At 52.0% G+C, this 21,170-nt stretch overlaps 3 protein-coding genes across 3 annotated transcripts; all 3 read left to right on the forward strand.

Annotated features, from left to right (window-relative positions):
- Window positions 1-565: 565 nt before the first annotated feature.
- EMWEY_00004860 (hypothetical protein, conserved) lies at window positions 566-1,908 on the forward strand (the record flags this gene model as incomplete). The annotated part of the gene is made up of 1 exon (XM_013481060.1): window positions 566-1,908. A coding segment is annotated over one exon (1,343 nt), but the record flags the coding sequence as incomplete, so codon positions are not given.
- Window positions 1,909-3,902: 1,994 nt separating this feature from the next.
- Window positions 3,903-7,281, forward strand: EMWEY_00004870 (ARF1-directed GTPase-activating protein, putative; the record flags this gene model as incomplete). Its single annotated transcript, XM_013481061.1, has 9 exons — window positions 3,903-4,087; window positions 4,460-4,576; window positions 4,771-4,823; window positions 5,056-5,095; window positions 5,452-5,518; window positions 5,727-6,114; window positions 6,328-6,613; window positions 6,802-6,892; window positions 7,153-7,281. The coding sequence occupies 9 exons, from the start codon at window positions 3,903-3,905 to the stop codon at window positions 7,279-7,281; spliced, it is 1,356 nt and encodes a 451-aa protein (XP_013336515.1).
- A 5,066-nt stretch (window positions 7,282-12,347) lies between these two features.
- Window positions 12,348-21,031, forward strand: EMWEY_00004880 (sec23/Sec24 helical domain-containing protein, putative; the record flags this gene model as incomplete). Its single annotated transcript, XM_013481062.1, has 16 exons — window positions 12,348-14,454; window positions 14,826-14,962; window positions 15,169-16,359; window positions 16,596-16,682; window positions 17,013-17,088; window positions 17,214-17,281; window positions 17,493-17,659; window positions 17,787-17,928; window positions 18,226-18,353; window positions 18,503-18,724; window positions 19,128-19,209; window positions 19,494-19,661; window positions 19,848-20,006; window positions 20,220-20,298; window positions 20,547-20,628; window positions 20,908-21,031. The coding sequence occupies 16 exons, from the start codon at window positions 12,348-12,350 to the stop codon at window positions 21,029-21,031; spliced, it is 5,019 nt and encodes a 1,672-aa protein (XP_013336516.1).
- Between the last annotated feature and the right edge of the window lie 139 nt (window positions 21,032-21,170).

The following is a 21,170-nucleotide window of genomic DNA, read 5'->3' on the forward strand; positions in this document are numbered from 1 at the left end:
GAAGTGTGCAGGTGGCAGCACCTTTGACACTCTCCCCCTAAACGTAGTGCCTCCTTCCCGGTGTGCATGCATGTGCGGAGACATCACTTTGTAGTTCCCACAAAACAGCCACAAAGGGACACGGAAGGAAACTAGTTCTCATGCGTCAGCCGGGAGTCGAACCCGGGTCGCCTGCTTGGAAGGCAGGTATCCTAACCGTTGGACTACTAACGCGACATCGCCATCTGTTCATCTCCGGAGACATACACACACTGTACAACTTCGAGAAAAGTATCTTGTGGTCCTTACTCGTGCCCTCTAAGTAAGAGGCGGACAACACGAAGAAATACTTTTGCATGCCAATTCTTGTACGGGGCATATCTACCTTGAGGAAACTGCGGGAAGGAGGCACTACGTTTAGGGGGAGAGTGTCAAAGGTGCTGCCACCTGCACACTTCAATGCATGCACTACCCCCTTGAAAAGTTAAATACATCCTATTTGGTGTTCAATTTTCAGCCTGCACAAGAGAACAACAACATGCGTAACACACCGCAGATGGCGTTTCGTGCATACGGGTATTTTCAGAAGAGGCCAGGCAAAAGCTGGAGAAAGAAGTGGCTGAATTGCGGGAGCAGTTGGCGGCAAGGGATGAGCTAAAAAAGGCCTATCAGACATTGCAGAAAGAGAACGAGAACTTGCAATCAAAGCTAAACGCAGTGGGAGCCTTAGGGAAACAAGCCGGGCCTTCGTCCGCAGGTGACAGATCTTCAGAGGAACATGAAATGCCTGTGTCAGATTCACATGCTGACTATGCAGCTGTGGCTAAAGAACGAGACAGGCTGGCCGAAAGGGTGAAGGCGCTGGAGCACGAGCTGGCCATCCTTCGGGACTCAAAGAAAGCGGCCCTCGCGAACACGGCACCGCCCGATATGAAGTTGCAGGGCTCTAAGGCAATACCTGTGCGCAAAGAAAGGGGTAGTTCTTCAGCTGGGCCGCTGGGGAAACCACAGGCCCAGTTGGCGAAAGGCCTTGAAGAAGAGGCCTCAGCACATGTTGGCGAAGAAACAACGGCGCAGGAGCGTGCCAAAATTAATGCTCTTGAGCGGGAGGTCGTTACCCTCAGACAACAAGTTGCGGATGGGCAGAAGATCAAAGAGGATTATGCAGCTCTTGTAGAAGAGGTCAAGCAGCTCCAAAGTGAAAATGATGCCTTCAAAATGCAGGCGAAGGGACCTAAAGCTTCGCCAGTAAAGGATGTAGGGGAAAACATCTGTGAAGAGACAGCACTGACTGCTGCAAAGGTGGCGGAATTAGTAAAAGAACGAGATAGTTTGCAGGGCAGAGTACGGGACCTTGAAGAAGAACTTGCAGCTTTTCGCTTCACTCCAGTGAGTCCTGTAAAGGCCACTCTGGCACCCAAGAGCCTTTCATCCTCAACGTCCAGCGCACCCCCATTACAGCCTCTACTAAGCAAGAAGCCGCCAGCGCCGAGTTCGAAGTTAGGAAAATCTGCGGCGGTTTCCTTCACAGCTGTCCACTCAGAGAGTTCTCCTGGAGGTGCGGGAACATGCGAAGCCTCTTCGGGAGCCGCAGAGCCTCCTGTCGTCCAACCAGGACGTAAGCCGTCTGTGTTGAAACCGGGAGAGGTCGCTGCCAAGGCATATTCCCCGGATATCGCATCTGAGCCTAAGGCTGATGCTGCATCGCCAGCGAAGGCCGTGCTTCCACTGAGCCAGAAAGTGCCTGGTTCACTCTTCTCAAAAGCAGTCACAACCCCCGCTGCAGCCACCCCTGCAGAGGGCGCAACAGCAGCAAAGGGAGCTAAAGCTAAACTTACGGTTGCTGCGGCAAAGCCACTAGTTCCCGTTAGTTCACTACCATCCTCATCTTCCTTGCCCCTGTCCCTTCAGCTCGCTTATCAACCATAATAGTCGGAGCATAGATGGGGGAGTAGGTGGGCCCTACCCAACCATTAGTTGTCAGCCTGGATATCTGATGTGACGCGTGTCCATTGCCCTGGCATGCGTCACACTCCGGCTGCATGGGGCGATCGAACGCGTGAACCCAGGCGACACTTTTTCATATCGGAAATCGACAGGCAATTGCCTCCTGGGGATCTTAGATGGCACGTTTATGATTTAAAATCATAAAAGCTAACTTTCAGGTAGCCAAACACCTCGTCATCCAATTAGTTCGCCGTCCGCAGAGGGAACGAACTAGAGCAGTGGATTTTGCGTGTCAAGAGTGTAGAGCCAGGGGCACGCATCACCACAATGCCCCTCACGTCAGGAGTCTACTAGGCGACCAGAGGAGCTGTGCAGGAGTTGCGGGGGCATAGGTCTCTACGCTAGGGTGGACCCCTCACCAGGACTGTTCCAAACGGGGGGAGTGGTCAAGCCAGAATATAGGCCAACTCGCCCCCGCTCAGGAGCGAACGAGCGTTTAAACGGACGGGCCTGGTCATCAAGGGAGACGATCGACTAGGCAGAACCCCGCGTGTATGGGTACATTGTGCGCGGCGGCGACGGAACCCAATACAATTCCAGTCTCCCCGGAGTGGGGGAAGCGAGCTCAGCCAGGAGGCGAAAGACACCAGGATGATCACCTCAATGGGGACCCCCTACGGTGTTTTGCGGACCAGACTGCCCGACATCAGTGCGAAGCGTGGTCCATAATAGGGCTAGCCAGCCGATCAGGCGTTCTAGTAATGGGCTATCTAACTGTTTAAACGACGAGACGCGGAACAAGTTAACACAAGGCTAGTATCTGCAGACGACAGGCCGGCATAGGTAGATATACGTAGGCACCGCGGAAAGCCGCCGTGCGCTACATGGAAGGTAGCTGCCCTAATGTAATCCGACGGAAATTTTGACGACTCCAGGTGATCATCGAATGAAGTCCGCCATGGAATTCTCTTGCCGGAGTTGGACTCCATTGTCCTTCCTACACAGTGTGCTCCCCGTATATCAGTACAATTACAAACTGTCTCCTCTCGCCTTCACCCCTGGCTCTTTAATTGTGCTGCGGCTGATCCCCAGTAAACATTCCACTATAGAATGGCGGGGAGCGTGGAATCAGCGTTTAAAAGTTCACTGGCTTGGAACTTTATAAATAACTGCCCGGAACAGCCCCCAAATGTAGTGCCCAGCCGTCCTAAGCTGTGCCTACTTATCGTCTCATAGCGTCTGCATTCCTAATTACATCCTCTAACTACCCAATTTCCCAGAGGTCAATAATTAAAATTCCAAAACATGTCCTAGTCGGGAAGCCCCCCGAATAATAGAACTGTGTTCAGAACTGACCCCGGTCTTCATTGGGGATCAGTGCCCGACCTATGTGGTCTTCACTGGGGATCAGTGCCCGACCTAGGAGATGGCGGGGTGATATCACACAGCGACGAGACAGTCAGGTGCCTGACCTATAAACTGCTATCCATCTAAATCTCATATTCACAGACATGATAGTTATGTATAATAATAATTCTATTTCTTTTCCATTTAGACCTCTAAAAGTCCTATGTGGTACCCCAGTAGTGACGAAGCATTGCGCCACACCGCCGATATGGGTAATTGGCCGCGTAACCCTACTACTAAACTATGACTCTATCTACGGTACCCAATTCTTACAAGATTTAGCAGTATTAATTCCTTTTCCTAGTTAATAATGGCCTAATCCTAAAATTATTTAATATTTATTTTCTTTACAATCAATAAGCTACTAGAGATCACACCACAGCCACATTCTAGTGCCTGTGCACTACAGGTGGAGCCGGATGCTACCGGGCTTCCCTGCCGCAGCTGCTGTTGTTGCTGCTGGCCCTGTAACCGCTGCGACGATTCTAGCAGTTGCGTTGTTTTTTAACATCATTTGAGGCGATTATTCCCCCGTGAATCTTAAAGAGGTAGGGGGAAAGAGGGTGAATATGGACGGCCAGACTCCTACGGCAGCAATTGCTGCTGCCGCAGCAGCACTGAGCGGCGCGGATCCTGCAACAGCGAGGAAGCAACTGGCTCTTCTTTACCAGAAGTTGCCTGTAGATGACCGCCGTTATGTCTCAGAAGCAGACAGAGATGAAATATTTAGGCGCCTTAGGAAGGACAACCGCATGTAAGCCGCATTCCGACTGACGAATGCAAACAATATTGTAACGTTTGTATACATGCCTCCGCCAGCATCTGGACTTCCATTTCACTATACATATTCTTGTGCTTACGCATATCTGTGGCTATGAAGCCTTCTTCTGTACGGAGGAGCAGCTCAGCTGGAAGGGCCTCTGTGCTTCAGCAGCAGTTGTTTGTGCCCATGACTTTTTATACTTTGTTGCGCCGCTCTACAGTAGGGCTTTCTGGGGACGCCACAGCTCGTTCCTTATCTGTCTATCTGGCTGTTGGGGGAGAGCATTCTTTTGATGATGAAGATGTCCAGGGAAACCGCGTGGTTGTTGGAGGTGTGTCTGTCTCTGTTTGCTTCTGGCATTAGGTGTTTTGACTGCAACGCCAGAAACCCTACATGGATCTCTCTAACGCATGCAGTTTACGTGTGTCTTTCGTGTTCGGGCAAGCACAGACGGCTTGGCACCCATCTCTCCTTTGTACGGTAAGGCATGCTTGTCATTACTGCGGCATATCATGCGAAGTGGTTGCCCTTGAATTGATCGCTGATGGTGCAGTGGGCTCCTGGAGTTTGCACACCGCACATTTGTATAGGGGAGAGCTCTCTGTCGTTGCAAATGAGGGTCGATGTCTTCTGATGCGCCTTGTCGTGGCGTTGCTCTGGTGTGCTGCGTGCAGCTCAACGGAAATGGACAAAATATATCCCGAGCAGCTGTTTCGAATGGAGCTGGGTGAGTGTGCGTAGAGTTTTCACAACTGAAAAGTAGTAGCCGCACATACGTTCGTATGCCGCCCATTAGGTGCCTTCGCGAGGCAAGAAAAGGGCTAGATGAGGCTGTGAGCAACTTAAGAAGCTGCGCTTTTCTATCCCGCCCATGACGGTTGACTGGAATGCCGGATGATATATATATATATGCATGCATGTATGTGTGTGTGTGTATGTAATTATGTGTTGTATTTCAGGGGGGAATCGCCGAGCCCACGAGTTCCTGAGGGAGCATGGGTAAGGAATAGTGGCACAATGACGAAATACATCTGCCCTGGTGCTTGAGAGCATATGATGCCAACTGCAGTTGTGTGGAAGAAAGTGTTTCATGTCCTTCTTTGGGTAGGAGCCGTCGCGCTTCCTGCTTGACTTGCTGAATGCGGGTGCAGCCGGGGAGCAGGGTGCATGGCCGCAGAGCTTATGGGGGAGACGCGATTTAACTGTGTCAGACGTGCAGGAGTGATGGCTGGTGTTGTTGCATTTGAGGGGGCTGTAGTGGCCCTGGTAGTTTCTTTTGGGCGTGCCGTTGTATATTCCCAGTAGGTGCTTCTGCAAGCATTGAGGCGTCAACTTGTGTGTCGATGCCGTTTCAGGGCGGACCTGAACCAACCGTTGGACTATCAGGGCAAGTTGGCAGCAAAACACCGACAGTTGATGGACGTGAGTTCCCTTGTTGCTGTTTTCATCGGCTGTATTACACTTTGGTAGGGGCTCGTGCTGGGCAAACAGTACTGGGACACAGTTTCATTTTCCATTATACAGGAAAACGCACTTGCAGATGCAGGATTGCGCTGTTGCATTCCCGACGCCGCAACGTAGGGATGCATGTTGGGTTTAACTGAATGGTGATGGATGTACATTGCTGCAGCGCCTCGTCAGCAGTGAGATGAAATCAATTGGATGGGTGGTCGGGGCTCAACAGGACATCGCTGGATGCAACAAGACAGCAGCTGCAGCATCACAGCAGCAGCAGCAGCAGCAGGTGAACGATGCGTTGCATGGCTTCAAGCAGTCTGTACAGCAGCCCGCACAGCCTGTCCCATCTGTTGTCCCGGCTGCACCAGTTGCTGCGGTGGCTCCCTCAACGGCTCCTTCGATCTCCATAGGACGCGGAAATGTACTGGAACACTCCCTTGGGGTTGGCATGAAGCCCACAGGGGCTGGCAGGGGCGTTAGGAGCCGTAAGCTGGAGATGGACTTCGATTTCGAGAAGGAAGCGGCTCTTCTGGCGGCAAAACAGAGGGCAGCAGCACAAGGTAGGCGCATGCCACACCCACCTCCGTGTTGTATCCTCCTGCAGGGTTTGGGCGTGGCTGTGCTAGAGTTTCGGTAGCAGTTGGCAGCTGAGCGTTACTAGGGGCTGTCGCTAGCCTCACTAGGATGCAGACTACCTGCAGTTGCCGCCTGTATACACTTCCTGGTTGATTGATTTCAGCAGGTGCAGGTGTGCATGTGCTTCGCTTATGTAGGGTCGCCGCACACTTCTGGATGTTCTTCCCAGCCACCTCCACAACAGCAGACTGAAGGGCGCGGCGGCTTCAGCAGCAGCGGCAGTGAAAGTACCGGTCTTCCTAGGGCAACAACAAATCCCACTTTCGGCAGCAGCGGGTCCGTTGGCACTGGGCAGAGTGGTTTTGTGGGGAGTGGGTACGGGTCCAGCAGCAACCCGAGTAGTGGCGCCTACGGCAGCAACAGCACGCGTTTTTCGGGTGCGAAAAGCATATCCTCTGCCCAGTACTTCAACGAGGAAGAGAGGTATGATATTATGCGAACACCAATGTACAGTGCAGATGCAAGCAATGGAGGTCGAACTCACCCCGGCTCTCGTTAATCCTAGCAGCCTAGTCGAGAGGGTATGCACTCCAGATTCAGTTGTGGAGGGGATTCTCTAGAAGATACCAATGTGCCTGCTGGTGCTCGGACCTGTTATTATGCTTCTGCAGCTCTCCCCCAGTGGCCGCTGTGCCTGTCGACCCCTCTCGGAGGGCAATAGGCTCGGATGAAGTTTTTGGGCGGAGTAGCAGTGGTAGAAGAGTAAGCGATTTCACTGTTAGTATTCCTTAAGTATAGTTGCACGCCTTTTTATTTGTTTATGTGGAACAAAGTCCTATTGAGTGCCGGAGCGTTGATAGGCGCATAGTGGGTGGTTGGTTTGCCAAAGAAACAATCAGCACATGCCACCCGGAGTAGCTGTATTTTATGGTTTGGCGTGCTTACACATGTGTGTGTGAAGTGGGTATATTAATTGTTGCCAGTCGTCGTGGAGACTGTGATTTTGACTGTTGTGGCTTCAGGGATGGGAGGACCAGAGCGCTGCGCGCGTGGAGACCCTGCGCATGCACGCGCAGCAAGGCTGGCAGCAGCTGTCTCAGGCGGGTAGTGAAGCCCTAAGCAAGGCTCGGGAGTGGCTAGCTGGTACATAAGCGCGGCAGCCAGAGCAGTCTGCATAACAGGTTAGGCTTTAATCAAAGCCGCTCCTTGGAGGACAGTTCAAATTTCAAGAGGTCTATATGGACATTTCCTTTATGACTTGCCCATTAAATATGGTTGTATTCTCCGTTCCAGAGGTTTCGAGCGTCTACTGTAAGATGTCAGCTCTGTAGATCATAGCTACTCTGGTTCTAAGTAGCTCTAGTAAACAGGGTTGTGTTCCAGTGCGACAGGAATAGGTGTTGGTTCTGCACTTTATACAGCTTTGTGGAGTATGGATGATGAGTGAAGACGGCTGCAGATTTAAAGCCGCACCCTGTGATCAGGGAGGTCAGTAACTCGATTCAGTACATCAGTGCAAGCAGGAGCAGTCACAGTTGCACAACGACACGTATCAGAACTACAGGCTCGTTTGTCGTCTGTGCACCGTAGAGTGCGCTAAGGACGCATACGCCTAGGTTGCTCGTGAAGTCAGGTTAAATGCTGAACGTCACAATTTTAGTATTTCATTTTTCGTGTATTACTTAACAGCTGCGATGCGCTCACAGAGCCTCGTAGCTGCTGACGAGACGACTGCGCTCACGATAGCTAATTGATGCATGGGATTTTCCATGTTGCCTCGCTGAGAGGCAACCTCGAGAGCCGGTAGAAGTTGGATGGAATGCTTTACTACAAACCCTTCCGTGTAGAAGAAACTACTGGCCCACTTTCTTTAGCTCAGTACCTCGAAATACTACAAAACCTAGAAGTTACCTAGTTTGTTGTTCTGAAGGGAGTATGGGGATTGCCTATCCGGAGCAAATGCTCCATGTCAGGAAGCGTCCAAAGACCTGGTGAACCAACAATCGGCCGCACTAAACAGCAGTCCATCGAGCCAAAATTGTCAAAGGGGCGGAGATAAATGGACAAAGCCACGGCGTCTGCCTACCGTCCCTGCGTACCGATGGGAAGCCACACAATGAAGGGGTGTTGGAGGGATTCATTGGTAGCGTGGGGGTGTACTTTTGTTTTCAAAGTGCGATTGACTGGCTACACTTTCTTTTTTCTCGAACGGGAGCCATGACAATGGCAGCCCTCTCTAGGCAATGGCGCAGCTCTTCCAGAACATTTTCGGTGATTGTTCTGGTATGCACTGATATCTGCATTTACCCCCAGGTTTGCAAAACCAATAAGCTGTAGCAGGTTCAAGAATAGAGGGAAGCCCCAGATAAAGCACACCTCGAAGCGGCTGCCAGTGTTGAGCCCAAGTTGGGCTAAGAGCTTTTGCTCACTAGGCCAAGGAGAGGAAGGTAAAGGGAGAAAGGGTGGAATTTGCCGAAATGATGGAGTACGTAGCCACAACGAATTAAAAAGGGCTTCCTTCACCTTCCCATTTGGGAAGGGAAAACCAGGACTTGAATGTCCTAATGCCTATTGGAGCACGATTTGGTAACCCTCACGAGAAATGTAGACAGCAGAAGTGGATGAGAGCCGGCAAACACTGAGCACGGGAAGTCGTGGCGAAGCCGTTGTAGGGGGCTTATCGAGAGATGCATTTGACCCCTCTGCAACTATAAAGCTCCACACCATCCCGACGAGTCTGGAAAAGCTTAACGTCAAACAACGTCTCCAAAGCAGCAAGCAAGGCAATTGCGGGAACCTCCTAAAACTCACGGAAGCTCTCGAGCAATAGAGAGGCTGAAAGTACACCTGCAGGTTCTCTTCAAGCCTCACTCTGGCGCACTCAATATGATAATGATGATCGGAAGTAGACAGGAATGCTTGACACGGGATGTGGAGTGAATCTGAAGCCTGAAACTAATCCGGAAAAATTGGTACCTACATGTCAGTTCGCTCGACTAGTTTCTATGATTAAGCTTTGCCATTGGCAGACTGGAAACGAGAACCACTAGGGCAATGCGCGTGGCGTCTCTTCTCAGCTTCACAAGGATCAAACTACTAGGGTACCGGGCGTTCATGCAGGGCCACTTCATCATGAAGCATTGAGGGAAAGGCCTTAGGTGCCTAGGTGAGTGAATGGATCTAGCTTGTGGCCTCCAGCCTTCTCTGATGGAGCCCTTATGCCGGAAGGGATGAGCTAGCTCGTCTCTGAGCGGTTTCAGCAATGTGTGCATTCCTTTTGTAAAATGTGCGGCAGTGGGTTAGCAGATCATGTTGTAGTTCATGCAAAACTAGAGCTGGTGGTCAGATCCTATTCATGGCCGAGGCTCCAGCCCTGAGAAAAAAAAATCATTTGCTCTGTTTTCGTGAACAGCAGGAGGAAAAGGTCTCACATACTCTGAAACAGAAGCTACCGGAGAGTTCCCTTATTCTTACGTGGATCAGAAATGCTATCTCAGTAGTGTTCATAATTAGTTTACCGTCAATCAAATGATGTATAATCAACCACGATGTGTTGATAGACGCAGCCGATATACCAACTTCGCGCCGGCTTCGACTTCAGGTGCTTCGGAGGGACTGGCCCAATTATTCACTACTCAACTTCGATAGCTCAACGAATTTCTGATAAGCATCGCTACTCACAGGGACCGGAAGTTCGTTAGAGCCTTCTGAAGCGAACTTTTGATGCACCGTGGCGTTGACCCCAGCATGACCAGCGGAAAACAGCCCGGAGTAGGTGGTCAACTAGGACACAACCTCATGATTCGGCAGCACCTGTGACTCTTTAGCGCGCAAAATGCATATTGGTTCCCTCCTATTCGGAATCCGTTTACAATTGAACATTCGACCTTTCAACCAGCTGGAGTCTGGCATTGCTGGTATTTCTGTTGTCCTTGATAGCATCTAGGACATTAGAAACACCGGTACGCCACGCAATGCGATTGAACTAAAATCGTTTAGCTAAGTGTTCCGTGAAAACCACTCAACACCGTCTCCAGGTTTCCTGCGCACCGCGGTCCAGGTGGCTCAAGCTGTGGGGGAGGAGGCTGCATGGAAAGAGTTGCAGTGTGCCTTCTTCTGATTGAGCATTCAAGGTAGCTACATACGCGGGCCGAACTGCAACTCCTTTGCTTCATGTACTAACTTAGTTTCTTCGCTGCGAATTTTTTTCACGGCATAGGATATCCGTCTCTACCAGTTGCGTCATGGCACTGCTGGCTGTTCGTGGGTAAAGTTCTGGAGTATTTTGATGATTCCCTGAATACTTTTAGGAAGCCTGCATTAGTCTTAACATGACGCACCCAAGCGGAGAGAAAGTTGGCGATGTAGGCGGGCTCACTGACCCGATAACTCTAATAGCAAAGGGTCCCAACCAGCGTCAAGCGAACTTCGTTGGCAACTCGCCGCCTCCGCTCTTCGAAGTGCTTGTGAATCCAACAAAGCCAAGTCGCCTTGTTGAATATAACGGCTGGGCGTTATTTGCCATAATTTCTCCTCTGGCGTTCGTGTGAGCACGGTAATGCACTTGTGCTTCCCCAGCACAGGCGCATTACCGTGCTCCCGCGAGCTGAGTGGTGAACGCTGCGCAGATAAGGGGCTGACTTTCAACAGAAATATCTAAACTTGGGTCAGCCAACGGTGACTCGGTGTAATCCCGGATTGCCGGAAAGGAACGAGTGTCAGGCTGCACTGTTACTTTACCCACAAATTCTGCATCAGGTAGGAAGCCAAGACACATCGAGGAATGTTGCTGGATAAAGGGGCACAAATAGTGAAGCAGAGTGCCCTTGGTGCATCTGGTGTGACTGGAAGATTTCTGTTTGATATGAGCCTTGAACACACTGGCGTGCCGTTTGCCTTTGAGGGACAGGCAAGCGCTCATGTACCCGCTTCACACAGAATTCCGAACAGGTAACATACAATGCTACATGTGCAGACGGCCAAGGACCTGGGGCTGTTGAGGGAAGTAGGTAGCCCTGCATGAGTTGCGTTATTCCTTGGCCCGAAGAATGGTGCAAGGTAACCCCACAAGCAGGCAAACCCAGGCTTCCTCTTGATGCATGCTCTATCGTCGTACACAACAACTATATACTTGTTCAGTCGTCAATGTCCAGTTGGGGCGCAAACAGAAGTACGCATACCAACTTCAAACAGGCATCGCTACTGTTCAATAGCCACATAAGTTTTATGTCTATCTTAGGGGCCGCCACGGTACAGATGCTCTTGGCTTTAGTTAGTCACAGTAGACTCGACGCCGAAAGTAGGATGAGCATCGTTAGGTTGGGGAGGCGCACAGGAGACATCCTTAATTTGCAGGCCTCTGAGCAGCTCAGCGAAACCTAACATTGTCTGTGTATCGGGACGCACGAGACAACGGGGCCCCCGGTGCTTACCCTTGTGCCAATTCTAAACTATATTTTCCCTGTGCATTGACAGAAGGCTGCCAGAAATTCAGCGGGTTGTTCTTGGGGCTGCTTGCACGGCCGACGGCAGCTGCGACAGACGAGCCGCAGTAGCAGACGCAGCAGCCGTTGAGGCGGTAGCCTAATATCCTAGGAGCCCAGCCACGTCTGCCTTTTGCGGCAAAATCAATTTTCCGCCTTATTTCCTTCTGGGATGTAAACGCTTTTCCGTACACGCATACCACAGGGGAGCCCCAACGTTATCCCTTCGGCTTTCGGGGACACCGGCAGAAGGAGGACCCGAGTCCCAAGTTTCCATGCTCTCATCGTGTGTTGGGGGCCCTGTGCTGGCTTCTTATTGCACCAAAGCCCGTTGCTTGTCTCGTATCTACGTGTCTGGGGCTGCGGCGGCTACACTTCCTCACCGCCGCTACCCTCAGTAACCCTGGTGGCGCTGCACCGGACGCACGATATCCCCTATATATCAAGGGCAGCAAAGCATACAGCTGCAAGCCTATCAGCATCAAGAGCGCCATCCCAAGCCCTATCCAAGTCCCAACAGTTCAACAACAGAGAGTAGAGGGAGATTTAGGCAAACACAGGCTACACAGCGGCAAGACAGGCGCCCGAGGACCCCCTGATACTTTTGGGGCCCCCACTCAGATGTGTTCAGCTGGTTGTTCGGCATTGCAGGGCCCCTGGGCAGCCCCAGCAACAGCCGCACGGTACATTGCTGCAGAAGCGAAGGCAGCAACTGGAGCCAGCACAGTAGGAAGATGAACGCGGACGGCTACGAACCGCCTCTGCAGCCTTCATGGCAGCAGAGGCAGCAGTTACTGCAGCAACAGCAGCTGCATCAACGAACAGTACAGCAACAACAGGATTACGGCAAGCCTTCACAGGCCGTTGCCGTGGAAGGGATACAAGGGAACCAACAGCAACCACAGAGGTGGCAGCAGCAGGCGCAGCAACAGCAGTATGTGTCCTACCCCGTTATTAACAACCCAACGCAGCAACATACTCTTCAACGACAACCTGGGATGATGGAGCACTCTCAGCAACAGATGGAGTGGCCGCAGAACGAGTTGCAACAGGTGCAACACGCACGTCCGTGGCAGCAGCAGCATCCACAGATGCATCAGTCGAGCGAACAGCAGCAGGCGCAGCAGCATACACAGCAGTTACAACGTCAGCAGCAGGCAACGGCGCAACAGATGTTCTCCCATCCTCAAGAGACGCAGCAGCTGCAGCTGCAACCCCAACAGCCGCCGCCGCGGCTGCAGCCTTCTCAGCTGCAGCAGAAAGAGCCACGGCCGCAGCTTTCTCAGCAGCAGCAGCAACCACAGCCGCAGCAGCCACAAATGCAGCAACAGGCACAGTTTCAACAGCGGCCACAGCTACAGCAACAGCCCCAGCTGCAGCCGCAACCCACGACGTCGCAGCCACAGCTGCAGGAACAATCACAGCAGCCGCCGCAGCCCAAGCCATTGCAGCCACAGCTGCAGCAGCAGCCACAACTGCAGCAGCTGCCCAAGCCGTTGGAGCCACTGTTACAGCAGCAGCCACAGCTGCAGCAACCACCACAACTGCAACAGCAGCCACAGCCATCGCAGCAGCCACACCCGCACCAGGAACAACTGCAGCAGCTAACATTGCCGAAGCAGCAAAAGCTGCAGCAGCAGCCACATCTGCAGCAGCAACCAGCGGTGCAGCAACCTGGGCTGCAACAACAGCCACAGCTGCAGCCACAGCAGCAGCAACAACAGCCGCAGCTGCCACAACCGCTGCAACAGCAGGCGGCAGCGCCTCAACAACCTCATCAGCTGATGCAGCAGCAGAGTAGCGTCCAATCGCAGTATTTGTCGCATGATCATACCAACGCAACAGCAGAGCCTGAGCCCTCAGTGACCTCTGTCACACCTGCGGGCGGGATCCGTGCGCTAAATGGTTTTTCTGCTGTTTCTTCGTCTGCTGCTCATGGCATTGGCAATAAGGTTGGTGCGTGGGGCGATCCCCGTTCAACTGGGCAGCCGATGAGGTCTAGCCATGCTGCAGGAGATGCATCGGCAAGCGACGTTGCCTTTGCGACGCAGCAACTACCACAACAGCAGCCGCAGCAGCAGAAGGGTCAACGTCAGCAGATGCCGCTGCAACCACAGCAGCAACAACTTTTTTATTCAACCCCGGAGCATCATCCAGCAGCAGTGCAGCAACAGTCAATTCCGCACCTTCCCGCGCAGGATGCACAAGGGCACACACTCTTCCAACCCCATCAGCAGCTTTATCAACCACAACAACAGTTTCCACCACAACAGCCTCCACAGCAGCAACCGTTGCTCCCTCAGCAGCAGACGCAACACCAGCAGGTGCTACAGCAACAACAGCAACAGGCGGCGGAACCAGCCCCATTTCGGCAGGCGCAGCAGATGGGGCAGCCGCCTGTTGACCAGGGTTGTGATCCGGTGCAACAGCAGCAACAGCAGCAGCAGTTGCAACAGCAACAGCAACAGCAACCACAGCTACAACAGCAGCTACAGCAGACACAGCTACAACAGCAGCAGCTGAAACAGCAGCAGTTGCAGCAGCCTCAACTACAACAGTGGCAGCAGCAGCAATACAATGCGCCCCACAAGAACGTCTCCCAACCACTCCAGCAGGAGCGGCGGGCACCTTCTCTTATGGGTGTAGGCACGGGATCGTTTCCTCCTAGCGCAGAGCCTAATGGCGTCAAAAGCTCTTCGGATAGAGGTGAACATGGACAGAAGCGGCAGCAGCAGGAGCAACATGACAGTGTCCCGGAAGACATGCCGCCGCTGCAACCTCTCGCGCGCCCCATCAACAACCGAATCGACCCCGCCCATATTCCTCGCCCTGAGTGGAATGGTACGCTAGACGATGGAGAGAAATGCGTCAGTGCCACTGCTGTTGTTGATTCTTCCAACTTCTGCACTCATTGCTGTAGGATGCATGTCAAGCTTATCTCGCTTGCCTGTCCTTTTGCCGCATATATGTGTCTCCGTTGTCGTTGCCTGGCTCGCATGCCCACATTACTGTAGGAGGCGTGGCGTGCGCATCTCGCTTCTTTCTTTGTGTAGTGCGCAGCACTACACAAAGAAAGAAGCGAGATGCGGATCTGCATCTGCCGTTTCGGCCTCCTGTGCTTGCGTTTTAAAATTTATCGTGCTCCTGCCTAGTTGGTCCAAGTGCCGTATGTCCGCGTTTTGCTTGTTGTGTCGTTACCCTCGTCTTTTCAGAACAAATAACGAATATATACGGAAAGAGGATCGAGACAGACAAGGCAGGGGCTACTCCCCCGTCGCCTGCCGGATTTTACACGGCATTCGACAAGGGCTGCTGCAGCTGCAGGTTCATGCGCTCTACCATTAACCAGGTATGGATCAGGAGGTTGCTACAGCTGCATCTGCTAGTGCTGCTTTTCTTTTGCAGAAATAGGCAAAGTGTTGCCTTTCTGACCCCGGTGGTTCTTGAGCACCTCGCCTTGTCGCTTATGAAGAATAGACAGCAGCAGAAGCAGCACGGTGGTCTTCTGCTGTTTGGAGCGCTTACGTTGTCGCCTGCCGTGCTGCTGTTCTGCAGGTTCCGGCGTTCAGTCACAGTCTTGAACTCTCTCGGCTGCCGTTCGCCATTGTCGTTACCCCCTTTGCTGCACAGCCCCCAACTGAAGAAGCAGTGCCTTTGGTGGACTTGCGGCTCAGCCGGAGACAGGCGGAGCAGCCCTATTCGTATGCCGGCTCAGCGGCAACAGCAACACCTGATCAAGACTCCACTGTGCGAACAGACTTCTATGGGGGTTATTTCGACGTAGAAGAGTCAGATACAGAGGACGAGAGAGATACGGGAACTGGCAGCAGCAGCAGGAATGCCGCTTCTGCCGGTAGCAGCTGGAACAGGGGCAGCTCCAGAGCAGCAGCCAGCGGCGAGGGGATTGTTAGGTGCACCAACTGCATGGCTTATCTAAGTCCATTTATGTCGTGGGCCAGCAATAGCACGCATTGCTTGTGTAACCTCTGTGGCTCCTCATTCGAGCTGCCCCCCTTCTACCTGACGCTGTTAGATCGATACCGCAGCGGCCTGCGCGCCAGCAGCAGCGGTATGGGGGCAGCTTCTTCTGAGGGGGAGAGGTACTTTAGACAGCGTAGACAGGAACTGTGGAAAGGGTCCATCGATTTCGTGGCCCCCAGGGCCTTTGCGGACGCTTCCAAACTAACCCAGCTGCAGCACAAGAGGGAGCGTATGCTCAGGCAACTGCAAGTGCAAAGGGAGGCCACCAAGCAGCATCAGCTTACCCAACAGCAGCTGCATCGAGCAGATCAGCAGGGGCTGCAGCAGGAAATTGACGAAAACTGCGTGAAGCAGCTGCACGCGCAGAAGAGCAAGTGGGGGGGAGCCCAGGCTGGGGTTTCGGCTGGTGTGGACTCTGACAGCCAGTGTGGCGATCCCCTTCCCCGCTTGTGTGGCAATAGCAACGACAGCAGCCTGCGGCCGTGTATCGTCTTTGTAGTTGACGCCACAGCCCCGAGTCTCACGTCGGGTCTATCACATTCTGTTGCTGCGGGGCTGGAACAAGTACTCCGTGAGGTGTACCTCGAGGTGGATATATGCCTAATTCTCGTTTCTGACAGGCTGTATTTCATTCCAAACACCAACAGGACCGGACCACAGCACCTGCAGCAGGGTTTGCAGCTTTTGGTTGTGGACGACGTTTCGGATCCATATTTACCTGCTCCAGTAGAACACTGCTTTTTTCGGCCCCAGGACAGAGACGGAGTACGGGACAGGCACCCTGTAGTTAGCCGCTTGTTAGGTTGAGAGTGGGGAAAATATGGAGCAAGAAATATTGGTTAATGTGCTTCGCCGCTCTGGCACTGCAACTACTAACTGCTGTGTCTGCCCAAACAGGCTGGAAGTTTGGCTATCTGCAAAGCCAGCAGATTGTCCGGATGTATAGACACAGTTGTAAGCAAAATGGTTGAAAGGTACGTGCGTTGTTTCTTTGTCTGCAGTTACTCTGGGCAGTGTCGCTGCTCCCAGCAGCCTTAAACAGCTGCGTCAACATATCGCATACCTCTGCAGCTAATGCTGCTCTAAAGGTGATCTCGCAGACAAGACGCTTCAGCGGCAGCTGTACTTGCTGTGGCTGGTCGCGAGTAGCTACCAAAGACTTTGCATTTTGGCGACGGTAGCGACGGAGACAGCTAGTGCAGTTGATGCCATTTTCATTGCCGCAGCTGCACCGCCAACAACACATACATTACAGCCAGCAGCGTCTTCTAGCCATTCCTTTCTGCGCCAGTTTAATTTGCCGGATCTGGTTGGGAAGCACGACATCTATTGGTTCAGTGTCCTCGTCGGAAGTGTCTTCTCAGCCCCAGTGTAACCACAAGCGTATGCAGCACCTACCTGTGATGGGGCATGCGCAGGTAGCGGTCGATTTAATAGCTGAGAGATCCGCGGGTGGGATGGTGGAGATGTTTTACTGTACCTTGCCAGACGTCGGTGAGGCTTTTATCCCAAGTTCCACGGGTAGTTCCTAAAGGTTAAGGGTTGTGGGTAGGAACTTGACTCTTGTACTTGCCGTACGGCCAGAGTTTTTCCATGAGCGTGTATCCACACTTTTGCAGGTGTAGGGGCGCTCAAGCACTCTGCAAAGGCATCACAAGGGCCAACAAAAGCCACCGAAATCCACCAAGTAGGTCAACACACATGACGTTTCGGGAGGTGATGTAGTTGCCTTGGCGCCAACACGGGACAACAGGGAAGCTGGGAAGCTGCAAAGAAAGGGGGCAGGAGTAGGCGTAAGGCGTACATGCAACAGTTCAGGCAGCAAGCAGATTTGGGGCTGGAAGGGGCACAGTCGGGAACAAAATGCTCTGCCTAGATTTTGTGCCTTTGGGTTTCAGCAAGATTTCTACAACTCCATTATAACACAATGCTTTGCAGCTTGTGTATGCGTGGACGTATACGCGTGTCCTCCGCCCAACTTAATCCTGGAGCTCCAATCCCTAGGTTTTCCCGCACAACAAACAGGAGGAGACATTCGCTTTGTGCCAGAATTCTGTGGCTCAAGGTGAGAGCTGGGAAAAGTATGCGCTGGATGCGGGTTCTGGAGCAGTACTTGGTCTGTTAGATATGGTGCCCGCCGACGCATTCAAAGGGCCACAGCGTATTTGTGCTGTTCTTCATCCTTTCTGCAGAGACAAGGAGTGGGTGGCCGCCGAGATAAGGCGTATCTTCACCTCTTGTTTCTACTTCGATGTCGAATTTAAGCTGCGTCTTTCGAAGGTCCGTTTTGCCTGCCCTGCAGCGGCGTCTGCTAATTTAGCCCCTTCTCTCGGTGTATGAACGCGATATATGTGTTTCATCTCTTGGCGGCCAAACGTTGTCCGGTGGCGTCAGCCGAATTTGCTCTTGCTGCTGAGTTTGCTTGTACATACGTAAATAGTGCATCTATTGGAGCAGTTGCAGTTGCTACTGCTCGCGCCAAAATGGTATGGATAATCACATGGACGTAAAGGTGGTTTTGCGAAAGTAGATGTGCTGTACTTTCCCCAACCCTTGGCAGCTTGGCTGCCGCCAACTCCTGTGAGGTCAGGAGACTTGAGATATGCTTGTTGCCTTTGCTGCTGACTGCAGGGTTTGGCTGTGGACAGAATCTTGGTCTCCTTTTCTGGGGCCAGGTCGTTGGTGGACCAAAGCACTTTCCGGCTTCCTCGCCTCAGCTCACAGTCGACTCTGTTGTTTCAGTTGAAGCACACGGAACAGTCCGTTGATACCCTAGAAAAAATATGCTTCCGAATTGTTAGACACTGCGGGATTTTATTGGGGGAAATGAAAATTTGGAACTAGGTTTTCCGGATGGCAATTGCGCCATACGTCTCCAGGCATGGTTCATGTGCTTGCGGGCGAACAGGTTGGAGACGCAGAAGAACGTTTATGCTCAAAGTGTATGTGCCTACATCCCGATGCATCCTTCTAAGAAAGTACCGAACCGGCGTCTTCTGAGGGTGCATTCTTTGTCATTGCCCATAACATTTTCTCTCGCTTCTCTGTTCCGCTATGCAGAGGTGAGTGCCCCTGAGTCAAGATATGAGATCATTGCGAAAGCAGTGCACGTAGATCATGGTAGCCCATGGTATCTGCCGCATGACATTCCGCTTTGGAACGCTCTACGGGCTTCTTTGTGTTGCGCCACCCCATTTGATTCGCATGGTAGGTGGACGCTACGACTTTCCTAATGGCCAGGACCTCAGCCATTATGGAGCTTCATCAAGAACCCCAGTGGCGGGAAAAAGCCATCAAGAACCTCGTCGAGATTCTTAGCGCATATCGTATAAATGTACATGCCCACTAACCACAGGATGACAGGTTATCATTATTCGATTAACCGCCTGAATGCCCGTATACTTGATCGCTTTCTACCTTCATTTTGCTTTAAGCTTCTCAGGATGTTGGTGGCTCAATGGTAGTGAGCACTGCGCGCAAAGGTAATTTGCTCCGTGGTTGTTTTGACATATTCTTTTTTTCTTCCGTGTCAGCCTTTCTGTTGTTGCAACGCAGTGTGCAAGCGCATCATCCGAGGGCCAGCTTATCCTTCCAGACTCTCTGAAGCTCCTTCCAGTATACTTGCAGGCGCTATTTAAGCATGCTGTAAGGCTTCTCATCGCTAATCAACGTTGGAATGCTGTACTTTGTGCCCTCCTAGGGCCCACACAGCCGGCAAAACTGCGACACTTGCCAGCCGGGACTGTTGTGTGCCAGTCTACAAGCGCAGTTTCTACATGTTTCCGATGCATATAAAGCTATAGGCAATATTGATACTGGCGTAAGAGTACACATATTCGTGGACTTTTGCTTGAGATCACGTACGTTCATATCATAGCTGCGGTTTTCTGTGCGGTCAGGCTTTCCGCCAGTCGACAGTGGACCCCCAGGTCCGGTTGTTTCAGTTGTTGCAGTTCCTGCGGATGTCAATTACGGAGTTTTCAACTCATCTCTATCCCCGTCTCTGCCTCTTGCACAAGTCCTACCTGCAGCCGCCGGGAGGCAAAGAACGCAAGGCACTTGATCGGGTAATTACAAGGTAGTTAGGCCGTCGGGCCTTCATAGCGGGAAAGCTCGAGCCTTGGCCAAACACTGAGCTGAGAGCATTACGTGCAAGGAGTTTACAGGGTTCCGGATGCTTTTTGGGAAGGGATGTACACTTTTAAGTTGGCGGTCGGGTGTCGTCTGCAATTTACTGTGGCTCTGTTGCGCAGGTAGGGGAGTACAGTGGTGTCGAAAATTTCGTATGGATGCCGCAGTCGCTTCCGGCCAGTGGCACAAACATCCTAAGTGACGGAGTTTATCTGTGCGAAGCTGGATCGTACATGTTGTTGTACATAGGCCAGCACGTCCGGAGAGAGTATATAATAGACGTAGGCCTACACTTTGCCGTATGCTAAGAGGACAATAATGGCTTAAGAAGACACACAGACACAAGACACACAGTGAACATAGAGGCCGACAATTGATCAGTTATTGATGCGTAGAGTTTTTCTTACTGTAGTGTCGGCGACGCTCCCTGCCGCGTCCACATTTAGGTCTCATCTGTTGTCTTATTTTTCGATTTGTCGGTTGGGGTCCTGCAGCTTTTTGGATTTGATGCGCAACTTGACGAGCGGTCAACGACGGAACTACGACTTCAGAATACTGAAGGAACCGCGGGAGGTCTGGCGATTCAATGCTTACATCATGTTGCTCATCGTAGCGTAGTGAATTTGTGGGAAAGATTATTTCAGATGTTCACGCTTATAAGTACAAACTCGTGCCCAGGCCAAAGGTGTACCTCGTACCTCTTGTATTTAGGAGGCGCAGTACCGTCGATAGAAAACTCAGAGCAAGACCAGTTGGACGAGAGAACGTGGCGGAAGCAATGAGCTTTCTGTTGTTCCAAATGATTTTGTGATCTTTCTCAGAGAGAATCCTTCGCGTCGTAGAGCAAGTTCGTTTCGAAAAGTTTGACACGCCTTACATCCCCTTGCGGATTGTCGCACCAAAGTGAGATTAACCCATGACCTATGAGAACCTTAAGACTGAATGATATCAGTCTTCAGTCGGGCTTGCCTCGTTAATTCTTGAGGCCGCAAGGCATCGTACACATCCAACATTGTAACGGGGGGCTACACACTTTGGACCAGGACCACACACTTTGTAAACATGCAATTCCCCGATTTCAAGTTCTTATTTGGGTTTGTGGTTAAGTGTCGGGCAGCATTGCGGCACGTGGAAGTAAACAGTAAGACTGCAGTCCAGTGAAAGTTTTGTGTCGTGATGCAGGTCTTATGACGAAACTCGCCTGTTGACGCACCTCATCGAAGATCCACTGAGCGGAGATGGGAGCTACGTGGATTTTCTGTGCGACCTCCACAAACGAGTTCACGCCAGGATGGAAGACAATTGACATAATCAGGGGCGCAGTGACGGAAGCGGGCGAAGATGTGCATGTGTAGACATGCGATGCTGTACAGAAGCTGCGCCCGCATAATTTTAGGCGTGTGTATATTTGAGAAGAGAAACATTCTAAACACAAGGCGGAACGT

This window comes from Eimeria maxima, genomic scaffold (assembly GCF_000499605.1).
Source record: "Eimeria maxima Weybridge genomic scaffold, Emw_scaff27, whole genome shotgun sequence".
NCBI lineage: Eukaryota > Apicomplexa > Conoidasida > Eucoccidiorida > Eimeriidae > Eimeria > Eimeria maxima.